The sequence below is a fragment of the Grammomys surdaster genome, unplaced genomic scaffold (assembly GCF_004785775.1).
Source record: "Grammomys surdaster isolate TR1022 unplaced genomic scaffold, NIH_TR_1.0 125946, whole genome shotgun sequence".
Lineage (NCBI taxonomy): Eukaryota > Metazoa > Chordata > Mammalia > Rodentia > Muridae > Grammomys > Grammomys surdaster.
This window is the reverse complement of record NW_021620768.1, coordinates 3754115-3773245: the sequence shown is the minus strand read 5'-3', so window position 1 is coordinate 3773245 and position 19131 is coordinate 3754115. Positions and strand designations below refer to the sequence as shown.

Genomic DNA, 19131 nt, shown 5'->3' with positions numbered 1-19131 from the left:
TAGTTCTCTGACATCCACAGGAATCAGGCATGCTCATGGTGCACAGACATATATTCAAGCAAAACACTCATACACATAAAATAAGCAAATCTAAAATATATTTTAAGCTGTTGCATGTAATGCTGTAATGAATAAAGTTTGTTCATTATTATGTGTGCATGATTTGAGGTGAGGAGAACTTGCCACAGTCAAGTCCCGGTGAGTCGTCTACCTTTTCCTGGGTCCTTCGGATCTACCCCACATAGTCTCTCATGTAAACTTGGCCTAGAACTTTCTATGTAGACCAAATTAGTTAGCCTAGTACTCATAACTCCTCATGCTGCAGCCTGCCAAACACTGGGCAGAGGTTACAACCCAGTTGGTGCCACTATACCCACCTCTGCCTCTTACCCTCTTTTAATTTCTAAATGATCATCTTTTGTATTTATTTATGTGTGTGTGTACGTCTGTGCCATGCACGCACGTAGATGAGAGGACAACTTGCAGGAGTCAGTTCTCTGCTTCTTCGTGCATCCTCATACTTTTTGCAGCAACTGCCTTTACATCTCCAAGATCCAGTCTGGGGTCAGGGGTGGGGTCAGGGGAGGGGGAAGTCTGACTTCTTTCACTTGCTCCATGGTGAAACTCTTCTGTGATTTTTGGAATTTGATATTTTGTTTTGTTTGTCTTTGTTTTTGTTTATTTGGTGGTTTGGTTTGGGCCTTTGGAGGCAGGGTTTCTTCATGTAGTCCTGGCTGGCTATCCTGGAATTTGCTCTGTGGACCAGGTCGGCCTTGAACTCAGAGCTCTGCCTGCCTCTGCCTCACCAGTGCTGGGATTAACGTGGCCACCAAGCTCTGCCTTGGTTTGGTCTGGTCTGGCCTGTTTTTTTCTCTGTGAATCTCTGGCTGATCTGAAACTCACAAAGATCTCCCTCCACTCCTCTCAGTTCCTCACTTCCTTCTTCCCCAGGTCAACTAACTACTCCTCTGTTTCCCTTCAGAGAGGGTGGGAGAGGGAGAAAGTGAGCAGGTCTCCCAAGGATAGCCACTGAACTTGGCCTAACAAGACTACAGTAAGACTGGACATGAATCCTCATATCACAGTTGGACTTGACAACCCAGTAGGAGGAAAAGGGTCCCACATGCAGGCAAAGGAGTCAGAACCAACACCCACTCTGGTTGCTGGGAATCCCACAAGAATATCAAACTATACAATCATAAAGTATATGCAGATGACCTAGCTTGGACCCATATTTAGTTTGGATTTACTGCTTCAGTTTCTGTGAGCCCTACTGAGCCTGGATTCTATGTTCTTATAGTGTCCTCTACCCCTCTGCCTTCTACAATCCTTCTTCCCCTCGTCTTCTGGGTACCCTTGGGTCCCCCTAGTGTTTGGTTGTGGGTCTCTGCATCTGTTCCCAGCAGTTTCTGGAGGAAGCCTCTCTGATGACTATTGGGCTAGGCACCAATCTATGAGTGTCGGAATATCATTAGGAATCATTACATTGACTTGTTTTGTTTTGATTTTTGGGCCAGTTGTGTTTGGTTCTATCCTAGGTCTCTGGACTGGTTCCTGGTCATCCAGGGAGTGTCAGACTTGGGATCCCTCTAGTGCAGTGGGCCATAAGTTCGACCAGTCATTGGTTGGCCACTTCCATAAGTTCTGTGCCATGCCACCATTGCCTCAGCATGTCTTGTAGGCACAATAGATTGTAGATCGAAAGGGTTGTGGCTGGGTTGGTGTCTCATTCCTACTGCTAGGAGCCTTGCTTGGTTTTAGAAGAAGGCCAGTTTGCCCTCCATATCCCCCACTAATAGGTGACCTCACTAGGGTTACTCTCGCAGATTCCAGGGAGTGTCCACTGCCCTGGGTTTCTACATCAACTCCCAAATGCCCCCACCCCAATTCCAGTCATCTCTCCCAGGACTCTGTCGTTCCATTCCCCCCTCTCCCTCCCTGGCTGATCCCTCCTGTTCCCATCTCCACCCACCAACAAAATCTATTTACTCTTCCCAGGAAGATTGTAGCATGATTGTACCTGACCTAACAGCTAATGTCCACTTACAAGTGAGTACACACCATGTTTGTCTTTCTGGGTCTGGGTTACCTTACTCGGGATGATCTTTTCTAGTTCCATCCATTTGCTTGCAAATTTTATGATGTCACTGTTTTTAACTTCATTGTGTGAATGTGTCACATTTTCTTTATCCATCTTTAACCTAATGTTGAAGGACATCTGTTGGGAGCCGACTCCTAGCAGAAAGCAGCTATCATCTTTGCAGCCATCTCAGGCCATATACCCTGACAAGAGACTTGTTTTCAACAGCCTACAACAGCTGAGCACACTCTGATAAACATCTTGTTTTTCTCACATATCTTGTTTTGTTGTTTAGTGCCCCCAGCTGCAAGGCGCACGTGGTAAAGTGTCTTCGGCTGTGTTCCCCTGCTTGTCCACGGCTGCAAGGCGCACGTGGTAAAGTGTCTTCAGCTGTGTTCCCCTGCCTGTCCACGGCTGCAAGGCACATGATGAAGCATATAAACACCCAGGATTCCCTTTCAATAAAGGGGACTTGATCAGACTCTGTCTTACCTCCATTCTTCACATCTCTTGCCCCTCCATCCCCACTCTCTCTCTTGCTAGACCATGTTGACTGATCGGGACACTTGGTGCCTAAGCGTGGGGCAGTGCAGACCGAGTCATCTGGCGCTAAATGTGGGGCAGAATGGACTGGGTCAGACATCTAGGTTATTTCCAGTTTCTAGCTATTACAAAAAAAAAAAAAAGGTGCAATGAACATGGTTGAGCAAGTGTCTTTGTGATAGAATGGAGCATCCTTTGGATATGTGCCCAACAGCGGTACAGCTTGGCACTGAGGTAGATAGATTTCCAGTTCTCCAAGAAACTGCCATATTAGTCAGGCAGTGGTGGCGCTCGACTTTAATCCCAGCACTTGGGAGGCAGAGGCAGGTGGATTTCTGAGTTTGAGGCCAGCCTGGTCTACAGAGTGAGTTCCAGGACAGCCAGGGCTACACAGAGAAACCGTGTCTCGAAAAACCAAACCAAAAAAAAAAAAAAAAGAAAGAAACTGCCATATTGATTTCCATAGTAGCTGTACTAGTTTGCACTCCCAGCATCAATGGAGGAAGGTTCCCCATGTTCCACATCCTCCCCAGCATGGGCTGTCACTTGTGTTGTTGAAAATAACCATTCTGACAATATAAGATAGAATCTAAAAATAATTTTGATTTTCACTCCCCTGATGGCTAAAGATATTGAGCAAGAAGTCTTTTATTTTTCTCAATGCATTATTCACCTGATTTGCTTATAGGGGACCTGGTGGTGGGACCAGAAGGACCTGGTGCTTCCTTCTGTTGACCCCTAACCTGTAGCACCTTGCAGGAGTACATTCGTGTCCATACTGACCTGTATGATAAGACCATTGTAGGAGGAGATGATTTTTCAATATCTCACTTAGCCGGGCGGTGGTGGCACACGCCTTTAATCCCAGCACTTGGGAGGCAAAGTCAGGTGGATTTCTGAGTTTGAGGCTCAGCCTGGTCTACAGAGTAAGTTCCAGGACAGCCAGGGCTATACAGAGAAACCCTGTCTCGAAAAACAAAACAACAACAACAACAAAAATCCTATCAATATCTCATTTAGTGAGACAGATCCTGACAAGTGTGTGCTGACAGCAGTTACTAAAGATGGAAGCTATGGGTTGGAGAGCTGGCTCAGTGGCTAGGAGTTCTGACTATTCTTCCAGAGGTTTTGAGTTCAGTTCCCAGCACTCACATGGTGGCTCACAACTATCTGTAATGGAATTTGATGACCTTTTCTGTCATGCAGGCATACATGCAAATAGAGAACTCATTTGAATATATAAATAAATCTTTTAAAAGTTTTAAAAAAAGATGGAGTTTGTACTGATACACTTCCAGCTTTTCCATCATGAGCAGTTCATTATAGGCAAGGGAGATGTTGCCAATAAGTATGCCAGGAAGGACTACCCATGAATGCTGAGATCAATGACTCTGTCTTAGGTGGATCTATAAGCTGACTAGCAGGTGCTCAAGTCTTATTTTTCCATAGCTTTAGTAAGAAAATGGTCTTAGGTTCTCCTTGATGCTAAGTCTCTCTGCTGATTACAGCTGGAGTTCCTCACTTAGCCAGCCCCAAGTTTTCACGGCTGTCTTTGAACCCTACAACTCCACCCTCACTATCTTGCAGAGCTCTGATTGTGTCTTCATGGTAACAATGAGGTCATCTAAGACATCTGCCCTAGAAACCCCGATATTGAGCACCCAACCTACATTAGCCTCAACTGCCAACTTAGGCAGTTCTTATCTCCTATCACCACCCCCTTCCGTTTGATAGATTTCCATTTTCACCTTCCTGCATATGCCCCCGTCTTCTCTGCTAAGAAAGCCTATCAGGAGCAAGGTTCTTCAGCAAAGATCACAAATACTTACTTTGAGCTAGCCAATCATATGATAAAATGTGGCCTCACCATGGTAAACGCAGGGGCTTGATGCCTGTTGTGGTCTGGTGATGTAGTTGCTAAAGATGTCAACGTTACATTTGCCACCAATGAGACCTTGTACAGCATGTAGCTTTTAGTCGCATACTCCAATGGCCTCAAGGCTGGCATACACCTCTCCCGGTGTTGCCTGCTAGAGACCTGGACCAGCCACACTGAGCTGCGTGCATGCTGAACAGCACCAGTGCCATTGCTGAGGCCTGGGATCAACCAGACCACAAATTTGACCTGATATGTGCAAGGTGTACCTTTGTTCACTGGTGTGTGGTTGGATGAGGGGATAGAGGAAGGAGGGACTTTTGAGGTCCATGAGGGCACCACTACCCTAAGACATATAGGAAGGGTGGTGTGAATGCTGTTGAAGGGGAAGGGAGTAAGAAGGAAGGGGATACTGATCATCTCTTCTCTTCACTGGAGCCCCAGGCCTCCTTACTCCTAGAACTTTACCTCCAACCTTAGCTGACAACCACTAAAAGCTTCCTGATTAGATTATCTTTGCTCATCCTAAAAAAATAATTCAACCAACATTTTCGCTGTTTGCAGCTCCAGATTTAGTCCACCATACTGACAAGAACTCAATGACCTAACGATGTTTCTAATCCAGTCATTTTCCCCCAAGCTCCAGCTTTTTCCAGAAGCATATGGGAACCTCTACCTGAGTATCTATAGGCACCTCATATTCAATAAACTACCACCCACCCAAACCTCTTGTTTTAGTTCATCGACTGAAGAGGTCAATGTCTCTTAGATCCTTCTCTTCTCAGAGTCCCACTGACCCTGTTTACAAAACAGCTTCCATCTCTCTACCTGTGGACTCTATTCTGCTTCTTACCACACAACAAACACCTGTCACACAAAAGCTTTACTGACCTCATTTCCTCTGGCCTACTTCCTGCTCAATCATTCCCACTTCCCAGCTCAGGATTAACAATGCAGGCTCCTACAGCAGTCAGGGAATGTACTGGAGATAAGGTGGGTAGAGGCCGTGATGATTCACCATCAGAAAGGCCGTGGGCACCTGCTCCTGTTGACTGTGCTGTAAGGGACATGGGGCCTGTGTTGTTAACTTGTCAATCTTTCAGGAAAAATAGGGAGATAGAGAAATGGCTCAGAGGTGAGGAGAGCTTGCTGCTGTTACAGAGGGCAGGGTCCAAGTTAGGTTCCTAGCATCTGTGTGCATCACAACTACTTGAAACTCTAGCTCCAGGGCAACAAAAACCCTCTTCGGGCCTCTAAAGGTACTCACACACATGCACACACACACACACACAAAATAAAATATATATTTTTAAATCAGGGGCTTAGAGAAGGGCCCACCAGTCAGGAGGACTCACCTCTGTACTGGCAGGCTTCAGTTCTGTTCCCAGCACCTGGAAACATGGCTGACAATTGCCTGGAACTCCAGCTGCAGGCGATCCCGTGCCTTCTGGCTTTCCACTTACATGGATATACTCACACAGACTTAAAATTTAAGAAAAACTACTTTTTAAAAAAACCCAGAAACGCCGGGCAGTGGTGGCGCACGCCTTTAATCCCAGCACTTGGGAGGCAGAGGCAGGCGGATTTCTGAGTTCGAGGCCAGCCTGGTCTACAAAGTGAGTTCCAGGACAGCCAGGGCTACACAGAGAAACCCTGTCTCGAAAAACAAACAAACAAACAAAAAACCCAGAAACACAAATATTTATAAACCATCTGGTATTTTGGTTTCTGAAACAGTGTTTCTTTGTGGCTGTCCTGGAACTCACTCTGTAGACCAGTCTGGCCTTGAACTAAGAGATCTGTCTCCCTGCCTCTGCCTCAGAAGCTCTGTGATTACAGGCATGCGCCACCACCATCCAGCCATCTGATGTTTTTTAAAGCATGAACAACTAAATAAAAATTAAACAGTAAATATGAATGAGGTTAATTAAATTAAACGGAGAGATTGCAAGCCTGCTTCCATAAAACAAACAATTCCTAACACTTCATGTATAGAAAACAGACTTCAACAGTTTGCTCTCGCCACATATATGAGTCTGTATGCCAGGTGTGTGTGTGTGTGTGTGTGTGTGTGTGTGTGTGTGTGTGTGCGCATGCACACACACACACACACACACGCGCAGGCAGAGGTATAGAATCCCCTGGAGCTAGAACACTGGTTGGTTGTGAGCCACTTGATGTAGGTGCTGGGAACCAAACTCTAGTCCTCTGGAAGGGCCATAAATGTTCTTAACTGCTGAACTATATCTCCAACTCCAAATACCCTTTTTCATCCTTTGACCCTCGGTGAGTTTTTTTCTCTTTGGAAGTTCTCCTGTCTCCAATCCAGTTGGAATTAATAGCCCTCATCTCGGTCTGTGGGCATATTCCTGTCTCTTTTGCAGTGCTTGAAGTATATTGCGTTATAGTTATTTGTCCTCAAAAGCATATATAAGCACACAGCTGGTCCTCTTGAAATGTTTGCTGACCTTAGATCCTATTTGGGCTCAAGACTGGCGAAGTTGATGGCGCAATACGGTTAATGAATCCGGATAACCATTAGAGGGCAGACTAATCCCATGGCATTCTGTCCCAAAGGCCCAGCAGTTTGGTGTCCGCTCCCTCCCCCGCCCCCACTTCTTCATTTATTCTTCCTATGGTCATTTCCAGCCAGAATTTCGCAGTCCCATTTTAATAATCGTCCACACAAAACACTCACACGATGTTACATCCCTTCTCTAGCCACCCACTCTCTCCAGTTTCTATCATTATTTGGGAACTAAAGAGTTAACTTCACCCTCCCACCTGGTCATCTTGTTCTGTTAATCTGCGCGATCTGGGAGGCGGCGAAGAAGAAAGGGGAAGTACCCACTGAAGGACTGGGTAACCCGGACTCTGGCTCGCCTCTACTTGACTGCCTTTTCCAGAAACCCTCCCAAACTCCTATAGCCACACACACGTTTTCCGGCCAAGATCCAAACAAGCCTCTACTTTCCTCTTCCCTAGGAGCCAGGTAGAAGGGGGGGGCACAGGAGGGGGGTCGGGGGGCAGCTTCCTCACACCTCTTTCCTCAGCCCTGGTCCCCTCCGCCCCGCGGCCTAGGCGCCCCGCCCGCGGGTGCTGCCAGGGGAGGGAAACATCGCGCAGCGACAGCGCGGCGGGAAGAGGGTCAGCAATAACTGGCGCAGGCGAGGGTGGGAGTCACCCGTAGTCAGGGCCGGGAGGAAGGAGTTAAAGAGCCGGGATTGGCTCCCCCGGCTCTCTTGTCACCGAATCTGTGAGGGGAGGATTCGCTGCCTGGCTCGGGACCTTGTGGTCCCGTCCCCCCCCCCCCCCCCCCGCCCGCCTCCGGAACGGCCGGAGACTTGGGCCAGCCGGACGCCCCTTCTGGCACACTCCTGGGGCAAGCGCGAGCGCACACTCCCCTTTCCTTGCTGGCGCTTCCTCTCGCCACGCTCTCCTTAGATCGCCCCCTCGTTCGCTTGCTCTCCACCGACTCCCTTCGGGTGCTGCGCTCGCTCCCACCTGCTCTGAAGCGCTCCCTTCTCTCGGACACTCCTGCTCGACGGCCGGACCGTCAAACCCTCGACAGGCAGCGTGCCTCGGGGCTGCGACTTCAACTCACCCCCTCCCTCGCTACCGCTCGGTCGCTTTAGACGCCCGACCCTCGCCGCTGAGCCCGAGGACAGCGATCAGACCATGGTGACAGTGCTGCCCCATCGCTGCGCTCGCTGAGGCCATGCCGGGTTCCCGACCCGTCCGTCCGCGCCTAAGGGCGCTGCTGCTGCTGCCGCCACTGCTGCTGCTCCGGGGCGGCCACGCGGGCAACCTGACCGTGGCCGTGGTGCTGCCGCTGACCAACACATCGTACCCGTGGTCCTGGGCGCGTGTAGGGCCAGCCGTGGAACTGGCTCTCGAGCGGGTGAAGGCTCGGCCGGACTTGCTGCCGGGTTGGACGGTCCGCATGGTGCTGGGCAGCAGCGAGAACACGGCGGGCGTCTGCTCCGACACCGCCGCACCGCTAGCCGCGGTGGACCTCAAGTGGGAGCACAGCCCCGCGGTGTTCCTGGGCCCGGGCTGCGTGTACTCCGCGGCCCCGGTGGGGCGCTTCACCGCGCACTGGCGGGTGCCGCTGCTGACCGCCGGCGCCCCGGCTCTGGGCATCGGGGTCAAGGATGAGTACGCGCTAACCACCCGCACAGGGCCCAGCCATGTTAAGCTGGGCGACTTCGTGACCGCGCTGCATCAACAGCTGGGCTGGGAGCACCAGGCGCTGGTGCTCTATGCAGATCATACAGATCGGCTGGACGACGACCGGCCTTGCTTCTTCATAGTGGAGGGGCTGTACATGCGGGTGCGTGACCGCCTCAACATCACAGTGAATCACCAGGAGTTCGTCGAGGGCGACCCAGACCACTACACCAAGCTTCTGGGGACCGTGCGGAGCAAGGGCAGAGGTGAGGCTGGCACCCACCGGACAGCTGGCTCGCGCGGCGTCATCTCGGGCCAGTCCACAGCCTGGCATTCCTCCTTTGGGGGCCAGGCTTTCTCCTCTTAGAGTCTTGCCCAACACGGCTTTCCTACCTTGGAATTTCTAGTTCTTTCTCTCCGGGCGCGAGGTTTGCATTCCTATCCTCTCCCCCTCCCCTCCTGTCTCCCGTGATGACCTTCCTGCTGCGGACTTTCTTGACTTAAGCGCGGAAGGGCCTAGTTCTAGCGCTATGGCGCGCTCAGCTTCCTGGCTCTTCTCCCTCCTGTTTTCGCACTACCCAACCAAGATCTCTCTCCTCCAGTTTCTTCTATTGCTCCCACACGAGCTCTTGAGCCCTCAGGTCCCTTCTCCAGCTGGCCGTTCTCTGATTCTTCCTGCAATCTTGGTCCCTCCCCGCCCCTACCCCCCCAACACACACATACACACACACACACACACACACACACACACACACCTTGCCCCACCTTCTCTTCCTTCTTCCCATTTTTCTCTATCTCTTCCTACCCCACACACCTCCTTCTCCCATCTTTCATGTTCCCTTGACAAGGTCCAGACTGAGCCAGGAGTTGCTGTCCTTTAAATTCTACAAATCAGAATTCCCTCCTTTGTAGTACTGTGTGTTCATTCATCTGGTCTTCTCTCTCCTCTCCTCTCCTCTCCTCTCCTCTCTCTTCTCCTCTCCTCTTTTTCCTCTGCCGTCTCCTCTTCTTCCTCCTTTTCCTTCAGTTATCTACATCTGCAGTTCTCCAGATGCCTTCAGGAATCTGATGCTGCTGGCCCTGGATGCTGGCCTGACTGGGGAGGACTATGTTTTCTTCCACCTGGATGTGTTTGGGCAAAGCCTTCAGGGTGCTCAGGGCCCTGTTCCCAGGAAGCCCTGGGAAAGAGGAGATGGACGGGACAGGAGTGCCCGCCAGGCCTTTCAGGTGAGTGCTGAGGTTTGAAGCCCAGGTGTAGGACTCATCATTTCTGGGCACTTTGCCCCTACATATCTGAAATGATTCCAGAAAATGGGTTTTTGATAGGCTTAGAGTTGAACCATGAACTTCATGGGATTTAGGGACTTCAGAGCCAGGAGGCTAAACAGATAATGTTATACGCCTGAAGCAGGAAGATATTAAAGACTCGTGAACTAGACAGCACTTAAATCCTTTTGCTCAAACACAGGAGCCATCTCATGCAGGGTTCAGTTTGATCTTGTTCTTATTTAATATTTATTGTTTATTTTGGTGTTTGTTTGTGATTTTGTTTTGTTTGAGTCAGAGTCTCTCTGTGTAGTCCTGGCTGTCCTGGAACTTATTATACAAACCAGGCAGGCCTCAAACTCAAAAATTCTCTTGCTCTGGCTCCTGAGCGCTAGGATTAAAAGCTTGATCTTGACCTAAACAAGCTGGTCAGGGAGGTGGACCTCAGATGATTGGGATACAGGATACAGGAAGGACTGGAGTCAGTTCCTACCACTCCTCTTCTCAATGATTCTTTCCTTAGGCTGCCAAAATTATTACTTACAAAGAGCCTGATAATCCCGAGTACTTGGAATTCCTGAAGCAGCTGAAACTCTTGGCTGACAAGAAGTTCAACTTCACCATGGAGGATGGCCTGGTAGGAGGTGGGGGGGCGGGTCCTAGGATCCTCCAGTGTGGCTCTTCAGACCCTAATTCATGGCTCTCTGATACTCTCTCCTACTCTGGCCATTCCAGCACCCCATCTCCCCTTTCTCCCTTCCTATTATCCCTGTATCTCTCCTGATGGGGGAGGGGGACAGTGGCAAATTTAACCCTTGAACCTAAAGTCCTCACCAGGGAGATGCAAGCGGCAGATCCTGCCCTGCCTAGCGTGACTGACAGTCGGGAGAATTGTAGATGCAAAAGTATCTTTTAGGCAGTCATATTTATGTGGAATATGGTTGTTTTCTCTATCCCCTTCCAAGCTCCCACTACCCCTCTCCCAGTTCCCTGCCCACAGCGCTACACTTTGTCACTCTGAGCCCTTTATCTATCTGCCCTGCCTGAGCTCTGCTTGCTTCTACAGAAAAATATCATCCCAGCATCCTTCCATGACGGGCTCCTGCTCTATGCCCAGGCAGTGACAGAGACTCTGGCACAGGGGGGCACTGTCACTGATGGAGAAAACATCACACAGAGGATGTGGAACCGAAGCTTCCAAGGTCAGAGCCTAGAATTAACTGGGACGGGCTGCTTTGGGGCTGGAGGTGAGAGTGAGCGCCAGGTGTCCCACCAGGAGACCAGGAGAAGCCTGTTACCCAGCTGGGTCTCCTAAGTTTTATAAAACTCTGCAAGCCAAGGCTGCCATGTCTACAGCCCCACACAGCTGTCTTTTGCACCGCTGTGGAGATAGCCACACTAGTGTCTACATCTCTGGGGGGATAGCCACACTAGTGTCTACATCTCGGGGGGGGGGGGGGGCGTGAAGTAAGGCATCTCTGAGCCTCCATTATTTCCAAACACAGCCTTCCTCCCTTATGACCCTAGGTGTGACAGGATATCTGAAAATTGATAGAAACGGAGATCGGGAGACTGATTTCTCCCTCTGGGATATGGATCCAGAGACAGGTGCCTTCAGGGTGAGTTCACACATACACCAAGAAGACAATGCCTAGCCAGAATGGTGTCTCATCTTCTTAACCCAACTCCACCCCACAGCCCTGCCAGGTATCTGCTTATTCTTTGGACAGCTATGAGATACTAAAAAAGGAAGGCTCAACTCCTGAGTCTGGGAGCAACCAAAATAATGCAGTCTTCCTCCCTCAGAGAACCCCAGGTCTGAGGAGGGAACATAGAGTCCTTACTTGAGTTCCTAAGACAGGTGGGACCCCATCCTAGCAAGGACAGGAAGGGAAAGGGGGTCAAAGGCACCAAGATTCAGATCTTCGAGTGAAGACATGGAGGGGACATAGAGGGATTAGGACTGGAAGTGTACCTGAGGAATTATTTCTGTCTTGCAACCAATTCCAACTCCCTGAGTATAGGGTTGGGGCTCCATATGGGTGTTTCTCTGAAAAGCCTTTGAGTGTTCAAGATTTTGCCCCTTAATGACATGGGCATGGGTTTGAAGATTCATAGATAGTCACAGCAGGAGCCTAGTGAATAGTTGGTAGTCTAGATGCAGGTCCAGGAAGTAGATTGGCAAGCAGAAGGCAGGATGGTACAGGAGGCTACAGGCACTCACCTCTCCTGTTCTCCTTCAGGTTGTCCTGAACTTTAATGGTACTACCCAGGAGCTGATGGCTGTGTCAGAACACAAATTATACTGGCCTCTGGGATACCCACCTCCTGACGTCCCTAAATGTGGCTTTGACAATGAGAACCCAGCCTGCAACCAAGGTGACCAGCCCACCACGCTTCCAGAATCCTGTTGTGGAGCCATTGCCTCCTCCCCAGGGGAGTTAAATAGAGGCTTGCTTGCTCCGGACTTTACTTCCCTTCCTTTATCATATCAGTCGACTGACTATTAGATGACTCCTCCTTCCCATTGTCTAACCCTAGTCTCTCTTCTACAACTTGGACTCTCCCACAGACCACTTTTCCACACTGGAGGTTCTGGCTTTGGTGGGCAGCCTTTCTCTGATTAGCTTTCTGATTGTGTCCTTCTTCATATACAGGTAAGTTAAGGCACAGGGGTACTAGGTGAGGCTGGGGAGACAAGAGCACAGAGAAGGGAGCAGGAGGAGAGTAAGCCTGGAAGGGAGCCTAATGTGGGAAAAGAATACTTCTTTCATTCCCTCAGTGAGGAAGCAGAAACTCCAGATTGGAGTCTGGGAAGCATGGATCAGTCAGGTTGGTTCAGGCTGGGTTAAAAGCCACAAAGCAGCTGGGAAGTGACTTCAGAGCAGAGTGGATGCTGATGTGGAACTGGCATCCTTTGCTGAGGCCAGATAGAAAGCAGTAGTTCAAAACCTTCAGGTAGCTGGGCGGTGATAGTGCAAGCCTTTAATCCCAACGCAGGAGGCAGACACAGGTGAATCTGTGAGATCAAGGCCAGCCTGGTCTACAGAGAGCATTCCAGGACAGCCAGGGCTATACAGAGAAACCCTGTCTCAAAAAACCAAAAAGCAAACAAACAAATAAACTTCAGGTACTAACCCAAAGGAGTTGGTTCTGGATGACAAACTGCTGACCCTAGACTGGAAAAGGGGTGAGAGTCCACTCCTGGCCCCTGGTGCACGTGGAAATGAAAGTACAAAGTGGGGTGAGGAAACAGGAAAGAGGAGGAAAGAGACCAGTGCTGACTGAGCATGTGCGCCAGGCACTTCCACACTCAGGACACTGCATCCTGGAATAATTAGGAATGAAGTAGAAGCCAGTATGGTGCACATAGCTTTACTCCCAGCGCTCAGGTGGCAGAGACAGATGGATCTCAGTGAGTTCAAGGCCAGCCTGGTCTACATAGGGAGCACCAGGACAACCCAGGCTGCATAGTGAGATTCCTGTCCTGTCTCATTAAAAAAAAAAAAAAAAAAAAAAAAGATACAGAGGCCTCCAGTTTCCAAAGGAAGAAACTGAAGTGACTCCTCTCTCTGGGATAAGATCCCCTGTTAGAATTGTTAGAATTTCCCTCAGGCCCCGAGCCTCCCAGCTCAGCTCTGAGAACCGGACTCCCTCAAGCATCTCTTAGCATGTGGGATGTCCTGGTTCTCTGAGCCCCACCGGGGCTAGGGGCTCAGGTGCAGGCTTCACATTCCAGGAAGATGCAGCTGGAAAAGGAGCTGGTCTCGGAGTTGTGGCGGGTGCGCTGGGAGGACTTGCAGCCCAGCAGCCTGGACAGGCACCTTCGGAGCACTGGCAGCCGGCTGACCCTGAGCGGGGTGAGGACACTACTGTCTCTGGAGGATGGGATAGCTGAGTAACAAAAGCTATGGCTGATGAGTTAGCAGAAGGTGCTTCTAGATGACGTGACTCACCTGGACCCAGGACTTGGGAGGTTAGGACGGGAAGATTGCTGTAGGTTTGAGGCTAGCCTGTGCCACACAATGAGACCCTGTCTCATAGAACCAAAACCAAACAAAAGAACAGGTCTACCTCTAGCTCTGCCTTCACTTGCTCATGCTGACATTGTCTTAGATGAGGGTTGCAGTTACAGCCTCTGTAACAAGGCTCTCTCAAAGGTCAAAGGAGATAGTCTAAGTAAATACACAGGTATGAGTCTAATACACAAGGAGGGTGGGAGCTAGCATTGGTAGCTCACTTGCAACCAATCCTAGCCTGGGAGGCTGAGGCAGTAGCATTGCTACAAGTTCCAGGGCAGCCTGAGCTAAAGAGTGAGACTCTATCTCTGGTGGGTGACACAGATAAGGGGCAGTATGATTGAATCTAGAACTTCCAGGATGCAGAATGACCTCTGGGCTGACCAATAGATGACTATTGTTCTTTTCTGTAGCGAGGCTCCAATTATGGCTCCCTGCTAACCACGGAGGGCCAGATCCAAGTCTTTGCCAAAACAGCATATTATAAGGTAGGTCTGGGGAAAGATTGCTGATCCTTGGGACCCGGGTGGAGTATGCTCTGAGGACTAAGAGATGGTTCTGAGGTGGGCTTCCAGGGGACATGGGTGGTCCCGGGGTAGGGGTGGGCTTTTAGAAGCAGGTAGAGAGCTGGGCTCATGCCCAGCTCATGGATGGGTTTCAGAAGCAGATGGGGGTCTCAGGCCATCTTCTCAATAATAAATTTCCATTTCTTGCTCAGGGCAACCTCGTGGCTGTGAAACATGTCAACCGGAAACGCATTGAGCTGACTCGAAAAGTCCTGTTTGAACTTAAACATGTAATGTAGGGGAGTGAGGCTGTGGCTTGGGAAGGGCCCCATGGGTACCCCAAGAGAGTCAGCCAGCAGAACTGCTTATGGAGGGATCTATACATCTGGGATGGCCCTTGAGTCTTGTGGGCAGGAAGAAGGAGATCAGTCATAAGATGAGAGATCACTGGTCCTCCAGGAACCAGACGGGTTGTCCTCACAGGTACAGCCAGGAAATCAAGGGCTTAGGGAGCAGATTCTGAGAAAGGACGTTAACAAACATGTGACTTGGTGAGGTTTGAAGCCTCTACCAGGGCCTTGATGCTGTCCCAACCTGCAGATGCGGGATGTGCAGAATGAGCACTTGACCAGATTTGTGGGTGCTTGCACCGACCCCCCCAACATCTGTATCCTCACAGAGTACTGTCCCCGTGGGAGCCTACAGGTGAGTAGGACAAGAGAGAATGTGTCCGGAAGCCTGGGTTCTAGTCCTGGCTCTTACCCCATTGACTAAGAGGCAGCCCAGATAAGCTCCCTCTTTCTGGCCTTTCTTGGCCCTCTCTGTAAATGGTAGTTGGAGGCGGGCATGGCACTAGAGTAAATCCAAGCGTCCAAGCTTATGCCAGTAGCTCCCTTGTACCCTCCTCCTACTCCCAGGGGGTCTGACTCTTGCTGCCCCAGCAGGACATTCTAGAGAATGAGAGTATCACCCTGGACTGGATGTTTCGGTACTCACTCACCAATGACATTGTCAAGGTGAGTCCAGAGGAGCTCACTGGACGCCAAGGCAAGGGCTGGGCATGGCTGGAAGTCATCCTCATGCCCAAGCCCTCTTGCTGTCCTAAATATTCCAGGGAATGCTCTTTCTACACAACGGGGCCATTTGTTCCCATGGGAACCTCAAGTCATCCAACTGTGTGGTAGATGGGCGCTTTGTGTTAAAGATCACAGACTATGGGCTGGAGAGCTTCAGAGACCCGGAGCCAGAGCAAGGACACACCCTCTTCGCCAGTGAGTCTGACTCTTGACCCTAGGCCTCTGCTGACAACACAGCTGAGAAGGAAAACTGAGGCCTAGCCTCTGCATGACTTGAGTATACCTCTTATCTCCAGACTCAACCTAACCTTCATTGGTTAAAAAGGTTAGACTAAGTGGTCACTAGTCTTCTGGTTCTTGGCACTGTGCAGTGCGCACCGAGTCCTAGCCACGCCCTTGATCCCTGATTATCTTAAGCCATGTTGACAGCTTGTTTTCTCAGCATTCTCAGATTATCACACCATCCTGTCTTACTTTTATTATAGCATTCATTACCCATGAAACATGATTTTTATTTGCTAGTTTTTCTTTTCCTATCAGAATGTAAAGTCCCTTATCCCTCCTGTGACTCCGGACCTCTGATCCACAGAAAAGTTATGGACAGCACCTGAGCTCCTGCGAATGGCTTCACCTCCTGCCCGTGGCTCCCAAGCTGGAGATGTATACAGCTTTGGTATCATCCTTCAGGAGATCGCCCTAAGAAGTGGGGTCTTCTATGTGGAAGGTTTGGACCTCAGCCCAAAAGGTGAGGATCATGTGGCCTGTATTCCAGCCAGTCTTGATGGATCCACCTCCAGAGAGGGAACCTCTGCAAACATCCCTACCCTTCCTTCTGGAGTGGGGAGTCAGCCACTGTCCCCTGCTCCATGGCTGCCAGTGACCTGACTGCTCTGTGCCCTATCTGTCTACCCCAGCTGGTTGCCCAACTAGGCTTACCATTCTTCAGTGCATATCCCTCCCACACAGAGATCATTGAGCGTGTGACTCGGGGTGAGCAGCCCCCATTCCGACCCTCCATGGATCTGCAGAGCCACCTGGAGGAACTGGGGCAGCTGATGCAGCGGTGCTGGGCAGAAGATCCACAGGAGCGGCCACCCTTTCAGCAGATCCGCCTGGCGCTGCGCAAGTTCAACAAGTCAGTGGTCTCTCTCCATGACAGCCACTAGAAATCCCACACTTAAATCTTTGTCTACAGTGGCAGCCCACTGCAGCCCATCACAGCGTGTAGGCATCAGCACAGCTGTATGACTTGGCTGACCCAATGGCTGCCTACCATTCATTACTCCTCCTCTGCCAACATTGACACCCCACACCCTTTCCTGTATAATGACCCTATAATGACCTCCACACTTAAGATAAATAAGAGTATATGGGCCAGATGCTCTGGCCTCTTCCCATCTCTTCCCATAGTCTCAATCCTACTCAAAAGCTCCTATCCCAGTCCTTCTATCTCTTTTTTCCAGTATGCCCACTGGCCAGTTCTCCCAGTCCTGTCTCTCTGCTGCCTGTCACTATCCTCAGCTCACCCTGCTTCTCTCCCTCTCTACCTCCTTCAAACTCACTTGTGTTCAATAAGAATAAATAAGACATCCAGTGGGGTGTAGAAGCAGGTGGATGTCTGTGGGTTCAAGGCCAGCTGTTCTTTTCACCTAAAACCCCTGATAATGTGAATAGATCCAGCTGTAACTACTTAGAGAGACCCCGTCTCTAAGGGCGCAGGGGGTGGGGGAGAGGCATGGTGAGTGCCTGAATGTGGCACTGCCAGGAAAGACCAGTCATCTCATCTGCCCCCCTGGACTCCACGATCCTCAGGGAAAACAGCAGCAACATCCTGGACAACCTGCTGTCACGCATGGAACAGTATGCCAACAACCTGGAGGAGCTGGTAGAGGAGAGAACGCAGGCTTATCTGGAGGAGAAACGCAAAGCTGAGGCCTTGCTTTACCAGATTCTGCCTCAGTGAGTCCTAAACTATGCACACAAGCATGCCCATACACACACACACACACACACACACATACACACACACACATATATGTGTGAATAAAACATAGCCCTGTCCCCACCCTACCTCACCTTCTGGTCTCTACTGGCCTTCTCCCCTCAGTTCTGTGGCTGAGCAGCTGAAGAGAGGAGAGACAGTCCAGGCCGAGGCCTTTGATAGTGTTACCATCTACTTCAGTGATATCGTGGGCTTTACAGCTCTTTCAGCAGAGAGCACACCCATGCAGGTAAGCTGGGGTTCAGCCACAGGCAACAGATCAGGTAGGTCAGCTTGGCCTTCTGGTTAGTACTCCTCACTTGTCCCTGGTGGGAGCCCTCATTCCCCATTTTTTTTTAGCTTCCTTTGCCTTCCAGGTGGTGACTCTGCTCAATGACCTGTACACCTGTTTTGATGCTGTCATAGACAACTTTGACGTGTACAAGGTGAGGTTATAAGTAGGGATAGGAAGGACAGGGAGACATGGATAGTCAGAGAACGTGCAGAGGGATACACTGAAACAAAGAACAAAAAACAAAAAAAAAAAGGCCAGGCGGTGGTGGTGCACGCCTTTAATCCCAGCACTTGGGAGGCAGAGGCAGGTGGATTTCTGAGTTCGAGGCCAGCCTGGTCTACAGAGTGAGTTCTAGGACAGCCAGGGCTACGAGAGAAACCCTGTCTCGAAAAACCAAAAAAAGAAAAAAAGAAAAGAAAAGAAAGAAATAAAAAGAAAAAACAAAAAACAAAAGAGGAGAAGGAAGAGGAGGAGGAAGAAAGGGAGAGGGGAGGAGAAAGAGAAAAGGTGGAGAGAGGGAGGAGGAGAAAAAGAAGGAGAAAGAGGAGAAAAACAGACAAAGGAAGAAACAAAGACATGGGCAGAGACACACAGGGGGACCCAAGAACAGACAGAGAAACTGGGGTTGGAGGCTGAGTACAGTGACAGGCCAGCTGATAGGGACAGCATGTAGGCTGGTAGCACAGGGAAAGCTTGGCCTTCATTCTCCCCTCCCCCGCCCCCCGCCCCACAGGTGGAGACCATTGGTGATGCTTACATGGTGGTGTCAGGGCTCCCAGTGCGGAATGGACAGCTCCATGCCCGAGAAGTGGCCCGAATGGCACTTGCACTGCTAGACGCTGTACGCTCCTTCCGCATCCGCCATAGGCCCCAGGAACAGCTGCGCTTGCGCATTGGCATCCACACAGGTCAGACCACAAAAGGCACCCAGAGGCTGAAACTAAGGAAAAAGCCCTAGACTAAACTCTTAGCCCCTGTCTCTCCCCACACACCCTGGGACCACATCCCAACTCCTACCTCTTCTGGGGTGCTCACCTACCTCATCTAACTTCCCTGAACTCTGTTCCTTTCTTCTCCCCTCCCAGGTCCCGTGTGTGCTGGTGTTGTAGGGCTAAAGATGCCCCGATACTGTCTCTTTGGAGACACAGTTAACACAGCTTCAAGAATGGAGTCTAATGGGGAAGGTAGGATGGCCCTCCTGGAGGGAATGAGAAGGGCGACTGCCTGGTGCTTCCTACTGCTCATGCCTACCTAGTTCCCTAGTTCCTCAGCTAGCTCCAGCCTTCTCTCTGCATCTCCCACTGTAGTAGTTCTCTCTC

At 50.4% G+C, this 19131-nt stretch overlaps 1 protein-coding gene across 3 annotated transcripts in view; it reads left to right on the top strand.

The window, feature by feature from the left end:
• Positions 1–7348: 7348 nt before the first annotated feature.
• The window catches only part of Npr1 (natriuretic peptide receptor 1), a 15885-nt gene continuing 4102 nt past the window's right edge, over positions 7349–19131 (top strand). The window contains exons 1-21 of one of the 3 annotated variants that reach the window (XM_028753293.1): positions 7349–7491; positions 8135–8935; positions 9697–9896; positions 10459–10572; positions 11002–11137; positions 11463–11554; positions 12179–12314; positions 12508–12592; positions 13675–13795; positions 14368–14442; positions 14673–14750; positions 15061–15165; positions 15402–15476; positions 15575–15731; positions 16126–16281; positions 16503–16671; positions 17349–17495; positions 17644–17767; positions 17895–17963; positions 18546–18720; positions 18898–18996. In XM_028753293.1, the coding sequence (XP_028609126.1) occupies positions 8218–8935; positions 9697–9896; positions 10459–10572; positions 11002–11137; positions 11463–11554; positions 12179–12314; positions 12508–12592; positions 13675–13795; positions 14368–14442; positions 14673–14750; positions 15061–15165; positions 15402–15476; positions 15575–15731; positions 16126–16281; positions 16503–16671; positions 17349–17495; positions 17644–17767; positions 17895–17963; positions 18546–18720; positions 18898–18996 (3031 nt within the window). In that variant the 5' untranslated portion in view covers positions 7349–7491; positions 8135–8217. Of the gene's footprint in view, positions 7492–7830; positions 8936–9696; positions 9897–10458; positions 10573–11001; positions 11138–11462; positions 11555–12178; positions 12315–12507; positions 12593–13674; positions 13796–14367; positions 14443–14672; positions 14751–15060; positions 15166–15401; positions 15477–15574; positions 15732–16125; positions 16282–16502; positions 16672–17348; positions 17496–17643; positions 17768–17877; positions 17964–18545; positions 18721–18897; positions 18997–19131 lie in introns of those variants that run through there. The other 2 variants (XR_003709455.1, XM_028753294.1) reach the window with 2 other exon arrangements.